Consider the following 26220-nt stretch of genomic DNA (forward strand, 5'->3'; position numbering starts at 1 on the left):
AAACAAATTAATGCAGAATATTAAATAAAGCATATTAAAATACGTTTTAATTGCTTTCTTGTTGTGAGAGTCTTTGATGGTTTTTAAATGCAGTTCCAATTCTCATTAAAAAAAAAAAGGCTTACATTGAGTATATTTGCATTTGTGTATAAAAAACTTTCCAATAAAATGAGGTTTATGCACAAAGCTGAATTAAGGAATTGTTATTTCTTTAATATAAAACCCCAACACAACATGCCTATAGCTTAAAGAAAAGTCTCACATTTTTTAATTTTTGTAAAAAAAAAAAAAAAAAAAATGTTTTACTGGATAAAATTTGCGAATAATTTTAAAAGATATCAAAATTAAAACAAATTCTAGGGGTCAGTTGGCATCACTGTGTGGAATTTGCATGAGAAAAAGAAAGTGAATGAATAAATAATATTCTTATTCAAGATACTGTACACCTCAGGCAGATTACAAACTCCATAATCACTCCCTGTTTACTATATAGGACATGTTTGGAATGCTTACATCCAGTTATATCTGGTGTCCAGTACCAAGTATTGTTTATTTAAATGGACGAACGCTGGTTTCAAAAACAGCTTGATTTGAGCTATTGTATTTGAGCATATTTGCAGTCATTCTGGACTAGTCTACATGCATTTTCCATTCTCAATTGTTTTACTATAATTATTATTTTATATTTTGTTTTTTGGAAAACTGGAGCTTGCAATGGCACCTGCAGAAACGCAATGGCATTACTGGCTTTTTTTTTTTTTTTACTTATCTTAGCATATTGTAGTTTATCTCATCTGTTGTAAAATAAAAGCAACTATTTTGGTGCTAAGTCTCTGCGTCCTTGTCTTTACAAATACAAAGACTTCATTCAAAACCTTGATGAGTCGATGTACAGTGTGAGCAATAGTATTGAAGCTACTACCACAATGTGTATAGAGACAAAAAATGAGGTTATGCTTTTGAGAGAGCATGAAAGTCATCTGTTTTTGTTTTGCACCACTAGTGGCCTGGGTGTGACCACCAAGTTACCTCAATGACTTCATTTGAGGAGGATGTGGCTTTAGGAGATATTGACTTCCACAAAGGATGACATAGTGATGATCTCACCTCTGTGTGTGGGCTGATAAACCTAAATAAACATCTGGACTGCTGAAACAACAGGCAGTTTGATGATCTAGGTGCAAAGTCCAAAGTGCAAGTTGCAAAAGCCTTAAGGGTGAGTCAGAATTTTGCTATTTTAACGACAGAAAAATCTGCTCTGCGCTATTGCGCATGGTCTAACAGGGTTGTGCATATTCTTTTAATGAGTTAGGTGTGTTTTGAGAATAATCCAACAAGATACTTATATGCCATTCCTTTTAAGAGTCAGTTGCATCGCCACATAGCACTTTTGCTATTTACATGCCAGACTCTGTAAGTGAAAAACTGAGCGCTTCACTAGCGAGAAAACAGTCAAACAGAGCATCTGCAGCAGGAGAATCACTTTTACGTATGTCAACGTCATGTATGTTTACGTCACATGTGTCGATGTCATATATGTTAACATCAAGTATGTCGAGGTCACGTATGTTGATGTCATGCATGTCGACATCATATATGTCAACGTCTAGCTATCGATGTTACATTTCGACGGCACGAATGTCGACGTCACATATGTCAACATCAAGTATGGCGTTGTAATTTATGTCAAGGTCACGTATGTTGATGTCACGCTTGTCGACATCATATATGTCAACGTCTAGCTGTCAATGTCACATGTCGACGGCACGCATGTCGACGTCACATATGTCAACATCACGTATGGCGATGTAATTTATGTCAAGGTCACGTATGTTGATGTCAAGCATGTCGACATCATATATGTCAATGTCATGTTTGTCGATGTCACATGTAGACGGCACGTATGTCGACGTCACATATGTCAAGGTCACAAATGGCGAAGTAATTTATGTCAAGGTCACGTATGTTGATGTCACGCATGTCGACATCATATATGTCAATGTCATGTTTGTCGATGTCACATGTCGACGTCACATATGTCAAGGTCATGTATGGCGATGTAATTTATGTCAAGGTCATGTATGTTGATGTCACGCATGTCAACATCATATATGTCAATGTCATGTTTGTCGATGTCACATGTCGACGACACGTATGTCGACGTCACATATGTCAAGGTCACATATGTCAAGGTCACAAATGGCGAAGTAATTTATGTCAGGGTCATGTATGTTGATGTCACGCATGTCGACATCATATATGTCAATGTCATGTTTGTCTATGTCACATGTCGACGGCACGTTTGTCAACGTCACATATGTCAAGGTCACCTATGGCGATGTAATTTATGTCAAGGTCAAGTATGTTGATGTCACGCATGTCGACATCATATATGTCAATGTAATGTTTGTCGATGTCACATGTTGACGGCACGTTTGTCGACGTCACATATGTCAAGGTCACGTATGGCGATGTAATTTATGTCAAGGTCACGTATGTTGATGTCATGCATGTCGACATCATATATGTCAACGTCTAGCTGTAACGTCGATGTAACGTATGTCGATGTGACGTATGTCAATGTGACGTATGTCGACGTCACGTGTCAACGTCACATATATCAAAGGCATGTTTGTAGATATCACGTATGTCAATATCACGTGTGCCGATTTCACGTATGACGATGTCAAGCATGTGCTGGCATGCATGTGTAGCAACAGTCCTGTAATATTTTGATTTCATGAATGAATACGTGTAAATGGTTACGTTCATTACGTTGATGTGAATGCACAAGCTGTTGTTGCTAGAAACGATAAATATTTGTGTTATTTATTAAATTACACATTACAGTGTGTTTGTTATTAACGTCTACACCTACCCCAACCCTAAACCCAGCCATCACAGTAAAAGCATGCAACGACCATAGACATTAAAACAGATGTTTAAGGTTGCGCGAGTTGCAACATCATCAACATCATCAACATCATCAACATCATCAACATCATCAACATCATCATCATCATCATCATCATCTTCATCATCATCATAATCTTTTTTTCTTCCTCTATTTTTAGCATTTTGGTGTATTACCGCCACCTTCAGCTCCGGAGTGTGAATTTACAGACTATAGTTAAGGACAATACTCGATTATGTACTGCATTTAAATTAACTACATGACCATATGGAAGTATGTGATTTCAGATGCAGAAACGCAGTACGCCATGTTGCACATTCACAATTTAATGTGCGTGACATAGTGCAGTGTTTCTCCACCATGTTCCTGGAGTACCACTAGCTCTGCACACTTTCCATGTCTCTGTAACCAAACACACCTGATTTATATCAGTTAGCTCAACGAAGAGGCTAAAAGACCTGTAATGTGTGTAACAGACAAAGGAGACATCCAAAATATGCAGTGTTGGTGGTCCTCCTGAAATATGGTTGAGAAACACTGACATAGTGTATACATGGCGTTACTGCTCTACAGGCCACAGCGAGGACTATTTCAGGGCGTAGAATTAGCATGGATGTAGGGGACGTGTCCCGACCAATATCCACTAATTACAGAAATGTCCCCACCCATAATTTTATCGCCTTCAAAATTAAACAAGGACATTTTCCACTCCTTCACTGTGCAAGACGTGGACTTAGGGAGCTACTTTTCAAAAATAAGTGTAAGTCACTTAATGTCAAGTTCACTACGAATCCATCATAATAATATTAACCAAGGCTGTGCATTTAATCAAAATTCAGTTTTGATTTTGGCCTGTGTGTTTGGTAAAAACAATAATCAGGATAAACCGGTTTTAAAATTGCATCATACCGTCCTACATCCTCAAAGCCTGTCTGCAGCAAAGTCATGTAAATTGGCTTTTTCAGCAGGGGATGTACTTCATTAATTGTTATTTCTTTTATTAAATATTTTAAAAGTGCAAATGAAAATTTGTGCAAGTCCATGCATACACTCTAGGGATGTCTATGCCCTTTGACTTGAGTCAAGATAAGAGAAAAAAAGACAAAAGCCAACAAGACTCCTAATATCTGCTGCATTTTTAATTCATTATTTGTAGTATTTTAAAGTCTGAATGTGTGCAAATTGACAATGTTTTACAATTAGAATTGATTAGATCTGAAAAATCTTTACCTGCTTATTTTAATACTATTACGATTATTATATAAAAAGCAGCTAATCAAATAATTTTTTTTTTTGTCTGTGATAATATCATTATTGCAATACTCCACAACAATATATCACATATTTTCCCAGTATAGTGTAACCCGAATTACTACATTTAAATAGTATATATGTAAATTTATTTATTTATAAATCACAGTTTTAAAGTCATGGGCAGGGCCAGACGAAATCTGCGTACATTTTTTTATATTTCTGCTCAGAATTTTGGTAAAAATCTGCAGATTTATTTTGAGAGTATCATAACTAAAACTTTAATATTTTAAATAAAAATAATATCTTTTAAACTTTTATTTAATGTTTAAAATGCAAATCCAATTAGATTCACTTTATTTGGTAAACAAAGCAAGTCTTTCATATAATATCTCTACTAAAAGACAGAAAATATTACTGTACAAACTGCATTGTACATAAATCAGATGAAGATTTTCATATTAGTTAAAAATATTACTGTAATTAATTTAAAAACTAAATAAATATAGATTTACACACATTTACTCAAGTAAATAAACAGAATTAATGATGGGCTAAAAATCTGCGGAAATCTGCTGAATTTTGTGCGCACAGATTCTGTGTGGGCCTAGTCATGGGTAAATCTTTTTTAACAAAACTACTTCTTAGGTTGTCTATAAAAAGCAGTAAAGCATCTGAATGGGATGTTTTTTTCAAGTAAAGTCATTAGGATTTATTGTTAAGATGTGAGAACTTCATTTTTGTAGAGATGAATATGTGAGATTATAAAATTGAAAGTCATTGAATTCTGTGAGCATCAAATACGAAAACACATCAAACAAGTGACGTTTATTCTAAAGATAGATCCATGCAAATAAAAACAAAGAAAGATACAAACTACAACTTTGTATTTGGAAAAATCTTATACAATTTGTTAGCAAATGCATCATTTAAGTTCATATTTTTATTACAGTACAGTGTATGCAGAGAGTGTTCAGTCCCAATACACACTTCTTATATGAAGAATAAATTCTTCAGATACAAAGATTGGAAAGACATGCCAAATGACAGATATGCTATAAAGAAATGCAATTCATCTAAAGTCATGACTGTTGCACTGGCAATGAAAAAACCCTTGAAGTCCCAGGTAACGCTGATATAAAAAATTCTTATCCTTTTTAAGCGGTTGTCCACTAGATGTCAGTATGCTCATTACTTTGAGTTTTTGTCCTCCACAAAGGCAGGGTTACACAGTTCCCATTTTTGCTCTGAAATGAGTTCCTGTTCTTCAGGCTCCAGGGCTGATGGTAGGCTGGAGTAACGGATGCGATTGCCTGCTGCAAGATTTAGCTTCGCCACTCTGCAGTTTTTCTTTGACAGTACTTTCCAGTTTTTGTCTTTCTGTACAGCATTTCCAAAAGGAACATTATCATTTGGGGTATCCTTTGTCAGTTTTTCATTTCTCCTAAAATTTGGTACTGGGTCCTGAGTCATAAGAGGCTTTGATGATCCATTACCCATGGTATATATCGTTAAGTGTTAAGTTCTACGAAAAAAAAAATCACACACAATCAAACATTTAATTAATAGTTTCAGGTTCAGCTTTTTAACATGAATTACAAAACTTGCATAGTAGATGTACACAAATCATTCAGCACACACAATACATGTAAAAAAGCACTGACAGACTTTACCTGAGCTGATCTGGAATGGATGTCCTGGTTGGTTTGCAGTCAGGTTTTGATTTAAATAGAGGTAATGAGGAGAGTTTATAGTAAACTTCCAGTTGTATCTCGCATTAAGTGGAATCAACAGCTTTGCTTTAGATTAATTGTTTCTGATCTTTGACTGGATTGTGGGAAAATAGGATTAAATAGTATAATGGCTCTGATCTTCAACTGATTAGTAATGAAACATTCACACCACTCATGATAGGATCTATTTGATCTGATCTAGCTGTGATTACATTTTCAGGGTATTTAGCAACCTTAAAGGTGCAATAGGTGATTGTCTTCAGAAACTTGTTTTGTTGTGCTGGTTGAAAGTCTCTTCACATTCCAATAGTAATGATTAAAGTAAATTATCTAAATATATTTATATGTATTTATATATTCTGGCTAAGGCATAAGCCTAAAAATGTTCATCCAATCAAAAATTGCCGGGAAGACAATTGCCATAATTCTGATAAGTTGCCCAAATTGTCTGTTAACAAATATAGAGATGAGAGCTGTAAAGTCAAATGCTGAATCAAAAAAAAAAATTAAATCCTGAATCAATATAGGTGTTACTTTTGCATGCGGGAGGCGAGTTGGCGGTTCATTTCACTGTGGTGACCCCTGATGAATAACAGAACTAAGCCGAAGGAAAATGAATAAATGAATGAGGATTAGGGGGAGGAACTGGAAGGTTGAAAGAATGAGAAAACGGGGAAAAAAGTATTGTTATTTAATATATGAAATATAAAATAATACATATAACTTTTTATGTGTTTTTTGCACTTGTAAGTAGACACCGAATCTGTAGATTCCTTCACCATGACACATTTTGGGGAAAGTCATTATAATGAGTTTGGTTTCTAACAAACTTTTTATTTATTTATTTATTTATTTATTTATTTATTTATTTATTTATTTATTTATTTAATGTTATTATATAATCTTAATCTTATTATTTTTGGCCAAATATTTTATACGCAAGTGTAAATTTTGTAAGCGTAAACCATTCTTTCAGATTTTTCTTGAAGATCTAAATCTTTATATGTTTTTGATTTCTGAATGTACGAACAAAAAAGCTGTAAAAACTGTGAATCTGTTAAAAAGATACATTTCTGTTTTGATCCCTGTCATGTAATGTGATATAATTTTATTTAAACGTTTCATTTTGTCATAAAAAAAAAAAAGTTTGGTTTCGGTTTTGGGATAACAACTATCTCACCTATCGCGAGAAGATAAAGCGCGACTTCACACTAATCATCCCCAGAGCTGCTCATCCAAACGTCTTTTCGCGTTTAAACGGCAGAGGGAGCGAGTGAGCTATGTTGGCGATTTTTGTCGGACGAGCTTTCCTGACCAAAAGTTTTTACAACTTTGTTTTTACATCATAAATATATTACGGAAAATAGAAAGCAGTTTTTTTTCACAATTTTACCACCTGAGCACTCACTATGCAAACGCAACTACCATAGTATAATATAAATCACATAAATACATAGGCCAACATAATGGTGTAACTTTGTTTTGAAGACCTCTGCAAATGTTATTGTGTGTTTTCTGTTAAAAATGAACCACTTTTCTCTCTATTTTCAAACACATTATCATTTGAGGGAACTGATTTTTTATCTCTGGATGAGTACAAATTCTGAATGTTTGTAATGAAGGGTGAGTACATGATGATTTCTTGTTTACTATTCATTAATTTTCCTATGTTTCCCCACATACTTTAGTGCTTTAATATTGTCTAAACCTGCCATTTAACATACAGCATGCAATACAGGCTTTGGCTACCATTTAATTCCCAAACTGCTTTTCTGTTAAGAGACACAACCTACCCTTTATTGTTTGTTAGAGGATTGTGTTTTAGTAGCTAATAAACAGCTTAAATAGCTACTTTACAGTATGCTGTACTTTTTAATTAGAGAAAGTGAGAAAAAGTGGCATTTGGCCAAAAGATGCTGCCAGAGTATCACTCTTACATGGGCCAAACACTCAAAATACAAACAATTGTTATGGACAAAGTTTCAAAATTTGTCATAAAATTTAGCCAGATTCATTCTAAGATGGCAACCATTTTATTGGCTTAGAAACATAGATATATACATTAGATGTCACCTACCCTGCTGTTGTCTATTATAGGAATCTTTATCTATAGAGGGAATGTGTCCATAGACCAGGGTACAGTGGAGGACTGTGGCCATCCAAAACAAGATACACATATATCTATGATCGTTTACCTGGTGGTCAGTATGCAAATATTTTTTTCAATTTTGAAAATGATAATTTTACATCACTTTTCTACATTGATGCATAAGTGACCAAGGGCATTGCTGACAAAGAGCATGTGTTTGTCCCCATGAAAATGTATTATCCTTTCTCCCTGTTTAATTTGATCTGTCCTGAAATGCACCCCCTCTCCTACTTTCACTTCTCATTGTGATGGAGGGGGTGATTCGTTTGTGAATGAATCTCCTTTCTGAATGACTCGTTCACTTAGCCAACAAGTTTCTGGCACCACAGCATCTTGTTGTCATATCTCATAACATTGTTTGCTAAATTTATTCAACAAACTAGCATAAGCCGAGTATTTAGTGCGAGTTGGTGCTCTTTTGCCTTATGGTGAATGCAGTGACTGTATTATCATCAATAACGTTACCTGTTTAGCACAAAAGTTCATAACATACAAAAACGTAAACTAAATCTTACAAATGAAATGCTCTCTCTTAATGCTTTGTTTTCTTTGTTTGCTCATTAGTAAATCCAGCATCTTCACATTGTCACACTGTCTTGACCAGTGCAGTTGAATGACATTTGTCCTAGGAGCACTGTATAAATGTGGCACTATTGACGCATGCTTAGGGTCTGTATGTGATATCTTATACATACAGAGGTGGGTAGAGAATCCAAATTCTATACTCAAGTAAAAGTACAAGTACTTGCAGAATTTTTAACCCAAGTAAACGTGAAAGTAACAATCTTAAAAGATACTTAAGTAAGAGTAAAAAAAGTATTCGATGAAAGAATTTATTATTTGAAAGAATTTATGATTTATTTCATCTTTGCCATGATGACAGTAAATATTATTTTACTTGATATTTTTCAAGACACTTCTATACTGCTTAAAGTGACATTTAAAGGCTTAACTAGGTTAATAAGGTGAACTAGGCAGGTTAGGGTAATTAGGCAAGTTATTGTATAATGATGGTTTGTTCTGTAGATTATCAAAAAAAAAAAAAATTAGCTTAAAGGGGCTAATAATTTTGTCCCAAAAATGGTTTTTAAAAAATTAAAAACTGCTTTTATTCTGGCCGAAATAAAACAAATAAGACTTTCTCCAGAAGAAAAAATATTATCAGACATACTGTGAAAATTTCCTTGCTCTGTTAAAAATAATTTGGGAAATATAAAAAAAATAATAATAAAATCAAAAGGGGGCTAATAATTCTGACTTCAACTGTATGTGTATATATATATATATATATATATATATATATATATATATATATATATATACACACACACACACACACACACACACACATACATATACAGCTGAAGTCAAAATAATTCGCCCTCCTGTGAATTTTTTTTTTCTTTTTCAAATATTTCCCAAGTTATGTTTACTAGAGCAAGAAATTCTTCACAGTATTTCCTATAATAATTTTTCTTCTGGTTTAAGTCTTACTTGTTTTATATCGACTTAAATAAAATAAGTTTTTAATGTTTTAAAACCATTTTAAGCCGCCTAATTACCCTAACCTAGTTAAACCTTTTAATGTCACTTTAAGCTGCACATAGTGTCTTGAAAAATATCTAGTCAAATATTATGTACTGTCATCATGGCAAAGATAAAAGAAATCAGTTGTTAAACAGTTATTAAAACTATAGAATTGTGTTGCTAAAATCTTTCTGTTAAATAGAAATTGGGGGAAATATACATAGTGCTAATAATTCTGACTTCATATATATATATATATATATATATATATATATATATATATATATATATAAATATATACGCAGTAAACTCGTACGTCTTTCTCGACTTCAGCCATTACTTTCAAATAGCACATCATAGGTGTGCGCGCAACAAAAAGCGGGAGACTCGTCTCTACAGCAACCTCACGCGACACAAGCTCTTCATTGCGGTGCCTCTCGATATCTGCAAAGAAGTCATATGAATCATATTTATTATCATTTGACAGTAATGGTAGAACATCGTCAAATGTAGCGAAGTAAGAGTAATGATTTTTCTCTAATAATTTACTTGAGTAAAAGTACAGATTTTTAAATGTACTCAAAAAGTACGTGTTACCCAACAATTGATGCACAAACAAACAGCATGCTATGTATTTTTGTACAAGCGTAACACAGAACAATGTTTCATAAAATAATTGAGGCCTTTGAGCATTTAACTCTAAGGAAAACACTATGATCAAAGTTAGAGAACAGCAATGACTGAAGCACAAAGAAAGATTACAGCTACATTTTTTGAAGGTTACTGCATTTCAGCATAGGACATCACACCCTATAAATATATCGCAATAATAGACTGTATGATTGTCATGATCACCAGCGATCTAACCACCAGAGGTCGCTGGAAAACATTCATACAAACTACAAATCGGCCAGTTCATGGACTACAACTTCATACATGCACTCCATTCACACACATGTTCTAGATCCTGACTGATTACACTCGCACAGCTGAAGCTCCTCAAGGACTGATTCATGGACAATAAGTACTGCTCAAACACAAACACTGTTGCTGAGTCTTGTTATCTGTTGTGACACTACAATGTGTTTTCTTTTGTCTTGTTTTGCCGTGTTTTTGATCCTTGCCTTGTTTATTTGATTAATCCTGTCTGCTGCCTGCCTTTTGACCACTTGCCTGCTAATACGACTACTACTGCTCTGGATTGCCCGTATACATCTGTTTGCTCCTGTATTGACCATTGCTTACCTGACCATCCCTGCTATAACCTGCATTTGGATCCTTACCCTTGTTGTCAGTGTTACATCTCCTGGTTACAATGATATCATTGCGCTGGCAACTGAGGGTCACGTCCATCCACTGGGTGTTTCAGACAAGGATAATTTTGATGTCACTGGCACCTAAATTTTTTTTTGACATTTTGTTGACATTTTCAGCATCGAATGAAAATGTTGTGAAGCAGAATGTTTTCCGTTTCACAGTATAATGTGCTGGGGTCCCGCAGTGAGTAGCGATGTTGCCTCACAGCATGAAGGTCGCTGGTTCGAGCCTTGGCTGGGTCAGTTGGCATTTCTGTGTGGAGTTTGAATGTTCTCCCCGTGTTGGCGTGGGTTTCATCCAGGCGCTCCGGTTTCCCCCACAAGTCCGAAGACATGTGGTATATGTGAATTGGTTAAGCTAAATCGTCCATAGTGTATGTGTGGGAATGAGAGTGTATGGGTGTTTCCCAGTGATGGGTTGCAGCTGGAAGGGCATCCTCTGTGTAAAACATATGCTGGATAAGTTGGCGGTTCATGGGACTAAGCCAAAAAGAAAATGAATGAATGAAAGTCGAATATGCTAATTTTCACTAACAGTTAAACTTCTGCCTTTGGGTCTGGACTTCACTCTGATGATCTTCAGCACTCTCAAGGGATGCAAAAAAATGAGAAATGAAAAATACACAGAATTCTCAGAAGTCTGCATGGTGGATTGGACTTCCTCTTGATGTGGGTGTGTTTTTGACACAATTTACATATGTGGTTTACAATGCAGCTGAGTTCATTATTCAGTCACTGAAGGCACATCACATCACTTAAAGTAGGTTACCTTTTCTTTTTATAAAATCTTTTTTTGTACTAATATATGATAACAAAGTTGTTAAATTTTATTATTTAGTATATTTAAACGGTTCTTTTAATATAATCCATAATTACAATGATTGTTTATTGCACTTTTATTTTGTTTAAGAATAAATTTAGATGTATACAGTATGTACCACTTGTTAAACAGATGTACAAATCAGTTTGGCAAAGTATTGTTTATATGTATACACATTGATGGAGAACTAAATGTGTGTGTATGGGTGTGGGTTGTGTGTGTGTGTGTGTGTGTGTGTGTGTGTGTGTGTGTGTGTGTGTGTGTGTGTGTGTGTGTGTATGGGTGTGTGTGTGTGTATGTATGTATATACAGTTAAAGTCAAAATGATTCGCCCTCTTGTGCATTTTTTTCTTTTCCAAATATTTCTCAAATGATGTTTAACAAAGCTAGTAAATGTTCACATTATTTCTTATGAAAATTTTTCTTCTGGAAAAAGTTTTATTTGTTTTATTTTGGCTGGAATAAAAGCAGTTTTTAATTTTTTAAAAACCATTTCAAGATCAATATTATTAGCCCCCTTAAGAAATTTTTATTTTCTACAGAACAAACCATCGATATACAATAACTTGCCTAATTATTACCCTAACCTGCCTAGTTAACCTAATTAACCTAGTAAAGCCTTTAAATGTCACTTTAAGCTGTATAGAAGTGTCTTGAAGAATATCTAGTCAAATATTATTTACTGTCATCATGGCAAAGATAAAATAAATCAGTTATTAGAAATGAGTTATTAAAATTATTATGTTTAGAAATGTGTTGAAAAAATCTCTCCGTTAGGCACAAATTGGGGGAAAAATAAACAAGCGGTCTAATAATTCAAGGGGGCTAATAGTTCTGACTTCAACTGTATATTGCTAAATACACCCCTCACAGATTTCTTTTTGTAAATTAATATTTTCTGCAGGACATTATTCAGTACTAAAGCAAAATATGAAACTAATCTAACAAAAAATTAACCAATGATCACAGTCCAAAAATTTGTACACCCAAATGAATATGTTGGGAGAAAATGTTAAATAAAATTTAAAAAAACTGGAAAAAATCAAGAGAAACATTTAAAAATATATAAAATGTAGTTGAAATATTGTAGTTTGCATTTGTTTGTTTGCATTAACTTATTGCATTATTTTATTAAATTTAAATGTATTGTCATTCTATTCCTAAAGATGTGTGGTATTTAATATTAAGTGACCATAAAGTTTTAATCATTATTATGAGTTTATTAGGAGTTAGGTTTAGTAAATTAAAATGCCATCAATTTATGACAGGCGAATGTTAACATTACTTTGATTAAGGATGAACTTAAGACTTACCCTGAGAGGTAACCTGCCCTGGACCAGGCTGGTTTCCCAGCATAAATTGCCAGAGTAACTGAGTTTGAACTATCATAAATTTGATTTATAAAACATAATTGGCCATTAATAAACCTGACTTACCAAGATAAGCCTGGCTTTTTCTCTAAGCTTGGTTTATGGAACAGGCCCCTGGCCCTGATCTTATCGGTATCTGCCTTTGGAATCTGTATAAACCTTCTTGGTGAATAAGAATTGACACAATATAAACAAATGCATATGATAATTTGCATTATTTCACTATCTGAAACAAAACATAAATAAAAATAAGTAGAAATATTTTACTTGGCATTAAATCTCAGAATAATATGAACACTGAATAGGCATTTCCTCATCTTTAAGCAAAAAATATTGTACATGCAAACAAATCCATATTTGACATGTTTTTGCCTCCTCAGTTTCTAGAGTTCAGGCTAGTATGGGTGGACAGACAGGACTCTTTCTCTTTTGGCTTCACGGTATGATTTTAAAACATTCATTAGTGTTTTATAGTGCAAGTGTTTATATGTGTGCATTTTGTGTAACATTTCATGTTACTCTTATTGGTCATTTCTATTCAATATTTTTAAATTGTGAATACAATTTCTGTGTGGACTATTGTAAAATTATAACTTGCTGTTAATTTACTCATGCATGGGCCATTCAAAATGTTTTAATCTTTTTTCAGTAGAGCAGTAAAGATGATTTTTGTCTGAACTCATCGCTCTTGGTGATTCAAAACTTGCAAGGTAATGAGCCTTGTCAATTTAAGTAAAAAAAAAAAAAAAGCCAAAACAGTAGAAAAAAGACAATACATTGAGATTTTGTTAAGTTCAAACAAAGGATTGGTGTGAGAAGCTAAACATTATCATTGAGAACATAATGTTTTTTTTTAACTCTAAAAAGTGCCAATAGCTGTTGACTTGCAGTTTATGAATTACCATGGGTCACCAACATCTGTGCCTGAAGGTCAGACAATTAACAGCAACTTATAATGTTTGGTTGAACTGTCCTTTAAGTTTAAAGAGCTAAATATTTCACAGATTTTATATTTTTTTTGCAGTTTTTTGTGAAGTCGTGCTTGCTGATGTTTGGAAGGTGGATGTAGAGCATAAAATGGAGGCTCTGGTCTCGTCTTGTGTGGTGTTGCCTTGTAAATTCACATACCCTGCTCAGCAGCAGCCCTCTGATCGTATTAGAGGCATATGGCACAAAGAAAAAAAATGGGATGACATCATCTTTCATGGAGACAAGACACTGGTTGAAGACAATTTTAAAGGTCGCACAAAACTGATTGGTTCACTTGGTGGTTCCAACTGCTCCTTGGAGATTGATGAAGTGAAAAACATTGACAATGGCCCGTATTGCTTCAGGGTGGAATTAGAAACAGCTCCAGAAGACAAGTACTCTTTTGCGGAAAACTGTGTGTCAATTAATATGATTGGTAAGTGTGCTTGATCTGTTGTAAAAACATTTTTTTAATGCTTGCAAATATCACAGTACAAAATAGAGAAACAAAACTAAATAGAAAATATATGTTTTGTGATTGGGAATATGCATATAGAGGAAGCACCAAATCCTGTGGTGGAGGCTGAGACGTCTGTTCTTGAGGGGGAACCTGCAATCTTCAAATGCTCTGTCAGACACACCTGTCCGACCCACCAGCCCTCTCTCAGCTGGAACCACTCAGGAAAAATCATCTCGAGCTACAAGAGCTTGGGTCATGGAAACTGGGAAGCAGAGTCTCTCCTGACCTTCACCCCAACAAAGGAGGACAGTCACACCTCTATCGAATGCACAGTCAAGTACCACGGGAATGTCAAGGGTAAAATGAAAGCCAGCCGTCCTGTCTTTGTGAAAGGTATTGCATAAAACACATCTAGAATTTGATGTACAGTGATCCATAAAAGTGATTAGGAGTTTTTTTTTCTTCCTTAACCAGAAAAAGCAACTCTCAGTCACATCATCATACCCGCCTTATCTGGACTTGGAGCGGCTCTTTTGGTTGGAACTGTGTGTTTCCTTGTTGTCAAGCGATATAGGTAGGCCTTAATCTGACTTTATTATACCCTTACAGAAATTTTACATGTGAAACTGTTAAAATCACATGTGAAACACAAGAACCACATGTGAAATGCACATGAGATAATATGTGTATTTAGAACGATTTTGTGTGTATCACCTGAAGTGTGCATTCCCATGTGAAGCAAGTAATACACATTTCCCATGTGCATTTCATACAGTATGTGGTTTCTGTGTTTCACATGTGCAAAGTCATTGACTAAGTTTACATGGACATCAGTAATCTAACTATTTGCTTTAATCTGAGTAAGACAATAATATGATTAAGGTGCTAACATGAGTTGCTTTTTGAATGTTGCTTTGTACATAGTTCGATTAACATTATTACGTCACAGCGATAGTTTCCTCTGGCGTTTCGCCCAACAACAGTTCAAGTTCAAACGCAGTTAATTTTTCACGCTATGCGTGCAAACAGTCGATGGCGGATACAAAAAATCAAGCAACAGGCCACCTCTGCCATTTCTTTCACTAACTTTTCATTCATGCCCCCATGACAATTTCTGAGGTAGTGGATGAGAGGATGTAGTAATTTCTGGTGGTAGAGAGGGGTTTTGAATGGAGAATGGAGACAACTGTCGGGTTTGCATTCTGTTGCAAAATGTAGCGAAATTGACTACAAATTGGTAATAGTTTGATTGCAGTTTTTAAATGTCAGTACTGCACTTTAATAATGTGACTAAGATATGAATACTCCACATGTCTTAATTTGTTTTCTGTTTAGTTTGATTATGACTGTATTCTGATTAAGGTTATTGCTGTTCACATGGCAGACTCCTAATCAGAGTCCTATAATTGTATTACAATTGTAGTATTGCTGTCCATTTAAACATACCCATCGAGGAAGGATCTCAATAAAAATTACATTGGCCAAAATACAAATATTTAATGTAAATACAGTGGTTTCTTATTATGTGATAGTCTGATAATGCATTGTGATATCTCTCAGTAACAATTTGTGTAAAAATTTTAATCACACAGGAAACGCATTGCTGATCTTCAATCAGGAGTTGGGTGAGTAGTAATATTAAGCCACTATTTAACAGAAAAATGCTGTGTGATTGCCAAGACTATAATAATCCAAAACATTTAGCTTAGCCTTTAGTACAATGGTCTTAAACTGTCTCAAACTCAATTCCTGGAGGGCTGCAGCTCTGCATAGTTTAGCTTCAACCACCTCCAACTCTGTAAAACCCATAAAGTAAAGGTAACTCAAACTGTTTGAGGAAACCGATTCCATTGAGCTATTTAGTAAAAAAATAAAAAAAAAAAATAATAATCATACTGTATTTGAGTACTGTAAACTTAATCTGTTTGAGTAAATAAAAACAACTTGAGCACAGTAAAACTCAATAAATTAAGAGAACTCAAAACAACTGAGTACTGTAATACCCAATAGGTTAAGTTAACTCAAACCATTTGAAAAAAAAAAATCTATATGAGTACTGTGAACTTACTCCATTTAGGTTGAAGTAATAAGATATTTAATTAACTCATTACCTTTAACAATGAGTTCAAAACTCTTTTCAAATGAGTAAATTAACTTTTAATCAATTTTGAGTTAAACGCTCATTTTATTTGATAAAGTTTACTGTTGGGCTTTACAGTGTGCTTAATAGTCTCTAGTAGTCTTGAACAGCTTGATTAGTTGGATCAGCTGTGTTTGATTAGGGTTGAAGCAAAATTGTGCAGAGCTGTGCCCCTCCAGGAATCAAGTTTGAAACCTAAGCTTTAGCATGTGGAAAAATATTACATTTATTTGAGTTTTCATTAAATAAACAGCATTGGTATTATCTAAACCAGGGGTCTCAAACTCAATTTACCTGGGGGCCGCAGGAGGCAAAGTCTGGGTGAGGCTGGGCCGCATAAGGGATTTCACAAAAAAAAAGTCCTCATATGTCATTATTAACAGTTTTAATTATTTTTTCTGAACATGAAGTGTCCTGAACATTAATTGAACATTGAGTGAAGATTATGAACAGTTCTTCTGAACATGGCATCTTTTGCCTACTCCTTGCGGCCAGAGACTTGACAGCGCTTCTTCTCACAAATCTGAACCACATTTGGCTTTAGAGCGGAAGCAGTTGAGACCCTCAGTATGGCTTGAAGATGATCATCATTAAGTCTAGACCTGTACTTTGACTTATTGAAGTTCAAGGTAGAGAATAACTTCTCACACAAATATGTGCTCCCAAAAAGGCCAAGTCCTAGGGAGAAAAGTGGGGGAACTCACTCAAAACTTCCATTCCCTCACCTAAAAAAAAGGCGTATATATGTATAAATAAAACACCCCCACCCCACTCCAGTCACATCAGTCTGTACCAGTCTGTATCTACCTATAATATATATAAGATGCAGGCTGTAGCTAGGTAGCTAAGTGGCAGGCAGGGGCGGGAACAGCTTACCTTGGTTCTGGCCAGCGCGAGTTCCCTCCTAACACTTCCCGCCAGTCACAGCGTCTAACAAAGGGGCAGGGGGCATGGTGATGTCACCGGCATCCCCGCCCCTTTGTTTACACGGCGGGCGGGGAATGCCAGTGACCGCTGTGTATGGATAGAATCAGCGGAGTGGGGAGCGCTCTCTCTCCCCGCTCCGCTGATTCTGTCAGTGTACAGCGGTCGGCGCGGGCCACAAAATATTGCACTGAGGGCCGCAAATGGCCTGCGGGCCGCGAGTTTGAGACCCCTGATCTAAACGGTCTGCATCCTTAAAATTAGTGACTTTTACTTTTATCATCAGGACTGATGTTAGGAAAGAAACTGATGTCAGTAAAAGTAAAAAAAAAAAAAAAAAAAGAGTGTGAAAGTGTTTTTGATCTATGTGTACCGATTTTGTTTTGACACAAAAGGGCCAAAGTCATATTTTTCAATTCCGTTTAACTGAATAACTGAAAGGGATTTTCGCAATTATTGTTCTAAAGCAGCTTTACAAATGGTGCACATTTTTACATTGCAATCAGTAATATAAAGTAATATAACAAGTCTATATACTCCAGTCAAAAGTAGATCTCAAATTGTAGCTTTACCATTAATAGTCAGAGGTTAGTTGGCGCCAATAGCCTAGTCATTTGTGCATCGACATATAGCATCCAGGTGCTCTCGGCGACCCGGGTTCAATTCCCGGCTCGAGATCCTTTGCTGATCCCTCCCCTCTCTGCTCCCCATACTTTCCTGTCTGTAAATCTCCACTATCCTGTCATTAAAGGTGAAAACCTCTAAAAAAAAATCAGCAGTTACAGAGGTTACTAATATTACAAATATCATTTGGCTTAGATTTTTACAGGTTGTTCATTATCAAATCACATTTTGTACAACTTGTTTAGTGACAGGTGAAATCAATGACTAATAATGCATTTACTGCCTCAGTAATGTCATTATCCTGGTCATAGAATTGCAGTAAGGACAAAATCCAGTAAATATAATAGTCATTATGAATAAACATAATGGGTTCTGGCTGCTGTCTTTTGCAATTTTTCCATCAGATCAAGATAAATATTGTCCAATTTGGATTGTGATAGGAAATTGGGATTTGCTCTAAATAAGATGTGGAAAAAGCACACACCCTCTACAGTTCTTAAAATTGCAAATCTGTATTATGATTTTATAATTATGAGGATCTTCTTCTGTGGAAAGGATAGCAGTGTACAAGTTCCACAAGGATAGAAAAATTACACGTATTTTGCATAAAAACTATTTTGAGCAAACTTTATTAAGGGAGGGAAATGGAGAAAAGGAACAAAAGGGAAGGAAGGAGAGACAAGAAAGACATTTACCCACATATTCCCTCAGTGGGATGTCGAAACAGATTCAGAAACAGAAACAAGAAATTCAGTGTTTCGTGTAGGGATGTCAAAAGTACAGAATTTAGTACCAGTCTACTACATTTACTTGTTTAATTTTGGTGCAAGCATTTCCCTGTTGCTTTTTGATCTCTGTTGAGTGTATCCTTTAACACAATCGACTGGCCATTGGGGTTTATAAACTCAAGAGATCTGTCTGTAATTGGCTACTGTGAGTATGTCTTGACACTGTTCATAGAATGCAAACACATATACATGAACACAGGAGCATTTGAAAGTCATTGAATTGCTCATATATCAGCTCATAGACAGGTCCTCTGATGGATGTAGCTTTCAAATGCTCCTGAGTCTGTGTATCTGTGTTTAGGATCACAGTAATGTCTGTTTAGCTTATGAACACAATAGCCAATCAGCAGTGTTTCAGAATCTGCTCAGTACCAAATAAATGTTAGCAGGGAATGAATGTTTTTTATTTTTTTTATTATTTATTTAAGTACTCAATTCTGTACTTTTGAAATTTCTAACTTGATGTGCTTCTAGCCTTAAATGATTGATAATAAATTAGCTTTTAAAGTGTACAGAGCGTGCTTTTATCAATAAAGATTTTGTTAACAGAATTGATCATTCCATAATGAACTTTTAACAGAAGGTACTTTATAGTAACTTAAAAGCTACAGTAGTCCACATTTAAAATGTATCAAAACCTTTGATCAAATGTTGACGACAGTATTCACTGAAGTGTTGCTTAGGGAACCAATATGGCGTCAACACCTTATTATAATTATATTTGAATTTATTATGTTTTTGTTTTCTGCGGATCACATTCCTGATACAAATAGTCAAACTATATATGATGATGTTTTATTTTGTATGTGAGAATTGCGGAGGGGAAAGTACGCTGTGGTTAAAGACGTTTCCTGCTGGTAAAAGCACATAGACTTGTTTCCAGTAGTTAATAATAAAGTTTACCCGACTTACCAATATCAGTATTTAATAATAAAGTTTCCCCAAGTTACCAATATAATAGAATGTAAAAAGTAATCATACAGTAATTGTTTTTGTAGATTTAATAATCTCATGTGTTCATTTTTTATTTTATTATAATATGTTTTTTAGAGTGTGGAATCGACTCTCAAGAATGTCTCGCAGGTAACTAGCATCTAATTTTTTTGTTTGCCATCTGTATTGCATTAACCATGCAGTCTTCATTAGTTATGATAATGAAATTGAAAATTATAATAATTATCTTTCTTGTTTGTGTGATAAACAGGTTTCGCTCAGGCGAAGGTAGAAGTGAACTAGGTGGCAGAGAGCAGAGGCAAGTACACAAAAGATTATTATGTGCTCTTCTGCAACAAAGCAGAACTGCTGATATTCCGTTTGAAAATATACCAAATGGGCTTTTGTTAATAGTAAAGAGTTACTAAAAATCTCTCATTTGGAATTGAACTTGTAAGATTGAATATCTGTCATCCAAAGTTTGTGAAAATGATTATGTATCAAGAAATTGAATGTATTTTGTCATAATTGTTCTCAAAAATGTGTCTTAATTTGTCAAATATGATAAAATTGACTCAAATGTTTCTAATTGTGTAATGAAATTGACACGGCTTTAACTAAATACAAGATTAAATAAAATATACAATTATAAATTTATGAATTACAAACAAAGTCTGTATGACTATTGAATTCGAAGCTAATTTTAGCAAATTTGTTTTTAATTATGAAGAATTTTAATTCATGTAATTGCTTTTTGTATGTGTAAACAATGCAGTTAAACAGCAGAAAAGCTGGTTTAATCAACAATATTGTCAAATCTAAAGAGACAGAACTATTGTTGGGTCTGAGTCTTTACAGTGTTCACAGAGTACTTCATTTACACAAACTATTTTAAACTTCGTTTTTAAATAGAGATAGACCTTTATCACTACCATTTCACCAGCTTGTGGTTTGATAAATAAATGCTCATCACTGTTGGTGGTACATGTGAAGCGTCAAGCTCTAATGTTAGACATGACCAGAATAAAAGTAAAATGCTCTGTTCTCATTTGCATTTCTCTGTTCTTCTTTTTGATTTAGGAGGTCTATTTGGAGTCGATTTTCAAGGTATCAACATACTTCTGCTTCGATCTGTTAAACACACAATCTTACTTGTACCAAAGCAATTTTTATGCTTTTAGTGTTCAGCTCTTAGTAAAATCAAAAACTAATATTGTAGAAAATTACCAAATAAAGGGGAAAAAGAGAAAAACTAATAGTTGAGCTTTTGAAAATAATGTTTGGTCAAAAAATGTACCTAAAGACTAATATCTGTTGTTTCCTATATTTTAAAGGAGAGATCAAAGGCATCAGATTGACAGGGGCTTTGACAATAAGTAAGTATTTGCTATTTAGTTTGAATGATGTTTAAAGAAATAGTACACCTGAAAACAAAAATGTGCCATTAATTTGCTCATCAAGTTTTTTTTTTTTTTTTTTTTCAATAGGGGATTAAAGGGGATGATTTTTATTTTGTTGATTCTTAGGCCCCGTTTAAACTAATACGTTTTAGTTTTAAAACAGTGTTTTAGAATGCAAGCGATCCACATTCACACTGGCGTTTCACCTAGCGTTTCTGAACAGATCTCCGTCCACACTACACCGCTGAAAACGCACATCACGTGATCACACACACACTCTTGCATGCACTGCAGCGTATAGGACATCTGAGCTCCAGGCAGTCAGCTATTACTTTGAGAACACATACCCAGGTGAGAGCAGCGCACGTCAGACAGTTCATCAAGAATCAACCGCTGGATCTCATCTTACTGTTGTTGTTAAATGTGATATTTAATTCATCTAATGGTCTTTTGAATTTATTACTTGTTCTCAGGTAATATTGACTGATTGCTTGCTTTAATTTCCTAAACTTATTGTATGTTATACTTTTGACCATTTATTATTATTAAAACTGATATTCAGCAAAAGAAACAGGGTATGTTTTGTATTTTTAAAGGAAAATGAAAAGAGGCAGTTATGTCGTAGGCTCAGTTTTGTTATAAATTTACAGTGAAAATGACACTCGTATAAATATGCAGCTAAACTTTGCCTCAACATTTTTGGTGTCTTAAGTTGTTAATACCACAATGCATATAGGCAGTTCCTCATATCATGTTTTCATTTTATTGTTAAGATATTAAAACAGTGTAACCAGGGTGATGCGAATGACATAAAGTACACTGTTCCCTTTTTACCCAATGTGTCCTCGGGAGTTTGCTTTCTATATTAAACTTGCGAAGTCTGAACTTAAAAGGAAGGATGCAAGACTGAACTGTGTGTAGGCTACTTAATATTTAAAAAAAGTCCCAATCACATAGGCAGATGTCTGCAGCCACGCCTCAGTTTTCAGATGTCTCCGTTTTCCACCATCTACACTTGGCATGGAACAGCAGCGTTTGAAAACCAAAACAGCCTCTTTGGCATTTCCAAAATGCTCCGTTGTTGGGCCTCAAAATCTTTAAGGTAGTGTGGATGGAAAGTGTAACAGTAACAAAACTTAAGCATTTTAAAACTAAACCGTATTAGTGTAAACGGGGCCTTAAAATGCAAGTCAACAGCTACCAGCACTTTGAGAGTCACACAGGCAAAGTAAAATCACTGACTGTGGCTCCTGACAATACACTGAGGTTCTATAAAGTTAAACAGTCAGTCAATAAGTATTTTTAGGAAATCGAATCTTTATTTGAATTTTAAAATCTCATATAGAATTGGCAGAACTGTTTTTGATCTATATGTATTACTTCCCAGGAACATTATGAACCTTTGAAAAAAAAAAAAAAAAACATAAAAACTGCGGATAAACAAAATGTATAAGTGTATTCTATAAAAGTGTACTTTTTTTTTTACTTCTTTCACCATGCTGTGAAGAGTTACAATCTAGATTTTTTCATGCACATTTCCTATATGTGAATCTATATCTTTAAAGAGAAGCCACAGTATATTAATTTCACTCAAAAGCTATTAGTTTCTATTTTTTGTTGAACACAAAAGAAGATATATCAAAAAATTGCTGGTTGCCCGTTGACTTCCTTAGTTGTTTTTATTCCTACTATGGAAGTTGATGTATCCCAGCAACCAGCATTCTTCAAAATATCTTATTTAGTGTTCAACCAAAGACAGAAACTAAAGAATGTTTAAAATCACAATGAGAAAGAATACATTATAAAGTAATTTTCACTTTTGGGTGAACTGACACTTTAAATTACATATCACTGAGTTATCTACTGTATATGTCCTGACAGGAGGAACTATGCAGGGTTTGGAGACAAGGAGTTCTCCAAAGCTCGAATGCCATCACCAAAGAGGTAAAAAACAAAAACAAAAAAAAAAACATTAATTATTAATTAAATGGCTAATATATGTACTTAGTGCTTAAATAATCCTGTTTGCTGAGAGAGTCTAGTAGAGGTTATCATCTTGTACAATTATGTTTAAATATTATAATAATCTCAATCACTCACTCATTTTCTTGTCGGCTTAGTCCCTTTATTAATCCGGGGTCGCTACAGTGGAATAAACCGCCAACTTATCCAGCAAGTTTTTACACAGCGGAAGCCCTGCCATCCACAACCCATCTCTGTGAAACATCCACACACATTCACACACACACTCATACACAACGGACAATTTAGCCTACCCAGTTCACCTGTACCGCATGTCTTTGGACTGTGGGAGAAACCCGGAGCACCCGGAGAAAACCCACGCAAATGCAGGGAGAACATGCAAACTCCACACAGAAACGCCATCTGAGCCGAGGTTTGAACCAGCAACCTTCTTGCTGTGAGGCGACAGCACTACCTACTGCGCCACTGCTTCGCTTATAATAATGTAATATAATAATAATAATAATTTAATTATAATTCCATTCAGCGTGTTTAAAAGGTTTGCCCTCCTCCAAAAAAAAAAAAAAACACATCATAAACAAATGTTTTGTTTGCTATGCTAATAATTGCTGATCAATGTATTTACCTCTTTTCTTTTCTTTTCCTCATGGTTAACTCCAGTCAGAGCAAATGTTACACTGTGAGTATATACCTTATTATTACTTAGTCTATTACTGTATTTCTTGTGAAAATTGTTTTATTATCATTAACATCTATTTCTAAGTATTGGGGGTCATGTCTTGTAGGTGATCTAAAACATTTTCATGTTATGTAAAATGTGTTTTTGTCTGCCTAATGTGAATTTATGTATTTCTGTTCTCTTTTATAATGAAGGCTGAAAGTTATGATGATGATGATTACACCAACACGGCAGATTTAAACTTGTATGGAAATATCTGAAGAAAATGCCACTTGCCAGACGAAGACTGTAGACTTCACACAGGCTAAGATAGAGCATGCATTCCTGTTACATATAGTATTGTGATTCATTTTACAGTCAGCCTATCATGGCTTAGACATAGTATACCATATTAATATATGTAGTAAGCCATATTGATATATGTCTAGATTTTCAAGGCAAAATAATTAGCCCTCCTGTAAAATTTAAATAGTTTTAGATTAATTAATTAATTAATTTGTTTTATATTAAATTATATATCATGTATATGTATGTTTGGCTGGAATAAAGACAATACATAAATATTAACGTATAATAAAAGTATATCAATATTAATAAATATATAACAATTTAAGATTTTAAAAAATCTATCATTTTATATTATTGTTTTTGCAGACACAGTAAGACAAAGAACTGACAGACAAACAAAGCCCTCACGTAACAACAATCTGTGTAAAATTTAAACTAAAGAATGAAACAAGGGCAAATGGCGACATACAAGAAACGTATGGCCTACAAAACAACATAGCAAAAGAGAGAGAAGAAAATGTTCCAATTTTTAGAAATTAAGCAACATTATTAGGCTTTATGTTGTGTTAGAAACAAAGACTGCATTCCTCATTTTATCATTATATCAAATTGTACAGAGTTCTCAGAGGTGGTGTACTGTATCTAATTCTTTCCACATAAAAAGTGAAGGTGAGTCCATAGCCAGTCAGAAAAATGGCAGTTATGGCAAAAACAAAATAAATTACTTATTAAAACTATTATTAAAATTGATTGAAAAATATCTCTGTTAATCAGCACTGGGGAAATATTTGAAAAAGAAAAAAAAATCACAAGCTAATAATATTGTCTTCAACTGAATATATATCATTGCGAATGTTATGCTAAATAATAATGTTTTTTTTTTTTCTAAACATAATTTCTAAACAAAATAGTTGTAATAACTAACTTCCAATAACTGTTTTTTTTAAATCTTTGTCATGATGGCAGTAAATTATATTTTACTAGATATTTTTCAAGATATTAGTATTTAGCTAAAATGACATTTAAAGGCTTAACTAGATTAACTAGGTTAACTAGGCAAGTTAGGGTAATTAGGCAAGTTATCGTATAACAATGGTTGTTGGTCGAACAAAAATATTGCTAGTATAAGAGGGCTCAAAATATTGTCATTGATATGGTTTAAAAAATTAAACTGCTTTTATTCTAGCCCAAATAAAACAAATAAGCCTTTCTCCAGAAGAAAAAAAAAATATGGGAAATACTGTGAAAAATTCCTTGCTCTGTTAAACATAATTTGGGAAATATTTAAAAAAAAAATCACAAGGGAGTGAAAAATTCTGACTTTAATTGAATATAAAAAAATGTCTCTCAAAAATGTTAACATTTCTACTAAAAAATATATTCTTTATCTTGCTATAAATTTATTAAAATTTATAAGTTTATTAAAATTGTATTAAATATTTGCCCCAACACATTAGTTTGGGTGTTCTTATTTTTGACTTGTGATCTGCTTTTAAATTACGCTTTATAAACTATTGCTTTTTTGTTTTTTCATGATGATATATATATATATACACCATGTATCCTAAATGTTTAATAAAGTAAAAAATCAACACAACCTCAGTTGTCATTTGGAATCTGTGTCTATTTATTGTCAAATATTTACAGAAAATTTGATCTATAAATTTTCCTTTTTTTTTTCTTTTCTCATTATTTGACTCGCTTTTCAATCTGAAAAAGTGACCGTGACCATAAACCATTGTCGCAGTACTGTGTGTAATTTGATGCCCTGCTTAAACAGTCTCTCATTTTATATATTTTACAGATTCTAGTTCATAAAATGTTGCAAAAATGTATACTGTAAGCTTAAGGGGAATTTTCTGTATACGTGAATTTACTTTTTATTGCCAGTGAGATCAAAGATTTGAAATAAATCTCTTTTGATCTGTACTATTCAGTATTTTATAGTTTAA

General features: G+C 34.1%; 1 protein-coding gene and 1 long non-coding RNA gene across 5 annotated transcripts; one reads left to right on the forward strand and one right to left on the reverse strand.

Moving 5' to 3' along the window:
• The first annotated feature begins 3610 nt into the window (after positions 1–3610).
• Positions 3611–25865, forward strand: LOC103908642 (myelin-associated glycoprotein). 4 transcript variants are annotated; one of them, XM_073923969.1, is made up of 13 exons: positions 7140–7521; positions 13461–13520; positions 14105–14485; positions 14606–14902; positions 14984–15083; positions 16102–16134; positions 20036–20068; positions 20190–20237; positions 20999–21025; positions 21253–21294; positions 23200–23262; positions 23962–23980; positions 24175–25865. In XM_073923969.1, the coding sequence occupies exons 1-13, from the start codon at positions 7506–7508 to the stop codon at positions 24238–24240; spliced, it is 1185 nt and encodes a 394-aa protein (XP_073780070.1). In that variant the 5' UTR covers positions 7140–7505; the 3' UTR covers positions 24241–25865. The 4 variants fall into 4 exon arrangements, with proteins under 4 accessions (XP_073780072.1, XP_073780070.1, XP_073780071.1 ...); XM_068213784.2 differs by lacking the exon at positions 7140–7521 and adding an exon at positions 11602–11650; XM_073923970.1 differs by lacking the exons at positions 16102–16134; positions 20036–20068 and having other exon boundaries at positions 7448–7521.
• LOC141377908 (uncharacterized) lies at positions 4967–5886 on the reverse strand. Its single transcript, XR_012391023.1, has 2 exons — positions 5839–5886; positions 4967–5690 (listed from the first exon to the last, which is right to left on the reverse strand). It is a non-coding gene; the product is annotated as an uncharacterized lncRNA (long non-coding RNA).
• Positions 25866–26220: the final 355 nt, after the last annotated feature.

Source organism: Danio rerio, chromosome 15, assembly GCF_049306965.1.
Source record: "Danio rerio strain Tuebingen ecotype United States chromosome 15, GRCz12tu, whole genome shotgun sequence".
Classification (NCBI taxonomy): Eukaryota; Metazoa; Chordata; class Actinopteri; order Cypriniformes; family Danionidae; genus Danio; species Danio rerio.

Coding starts and splice junctions, on each gene's coding strand:
- LOC103908642 (XM_073923969.1), top strand. Junction 20,238..20,998: donor CTAGGTGGCAGAGAGCAGAG/GCAAGTACACAA, acceptor TTTTTGATTTAG/GAGGTCTATTTGGAGTCGAT. Junction 21,295..23,199: donor GACAGGGGCTTTGACAATAA/GTAAGTATTTGC, acceptor ATGTCCTGACAG/GAGGAACTATGCAGGGTTTG.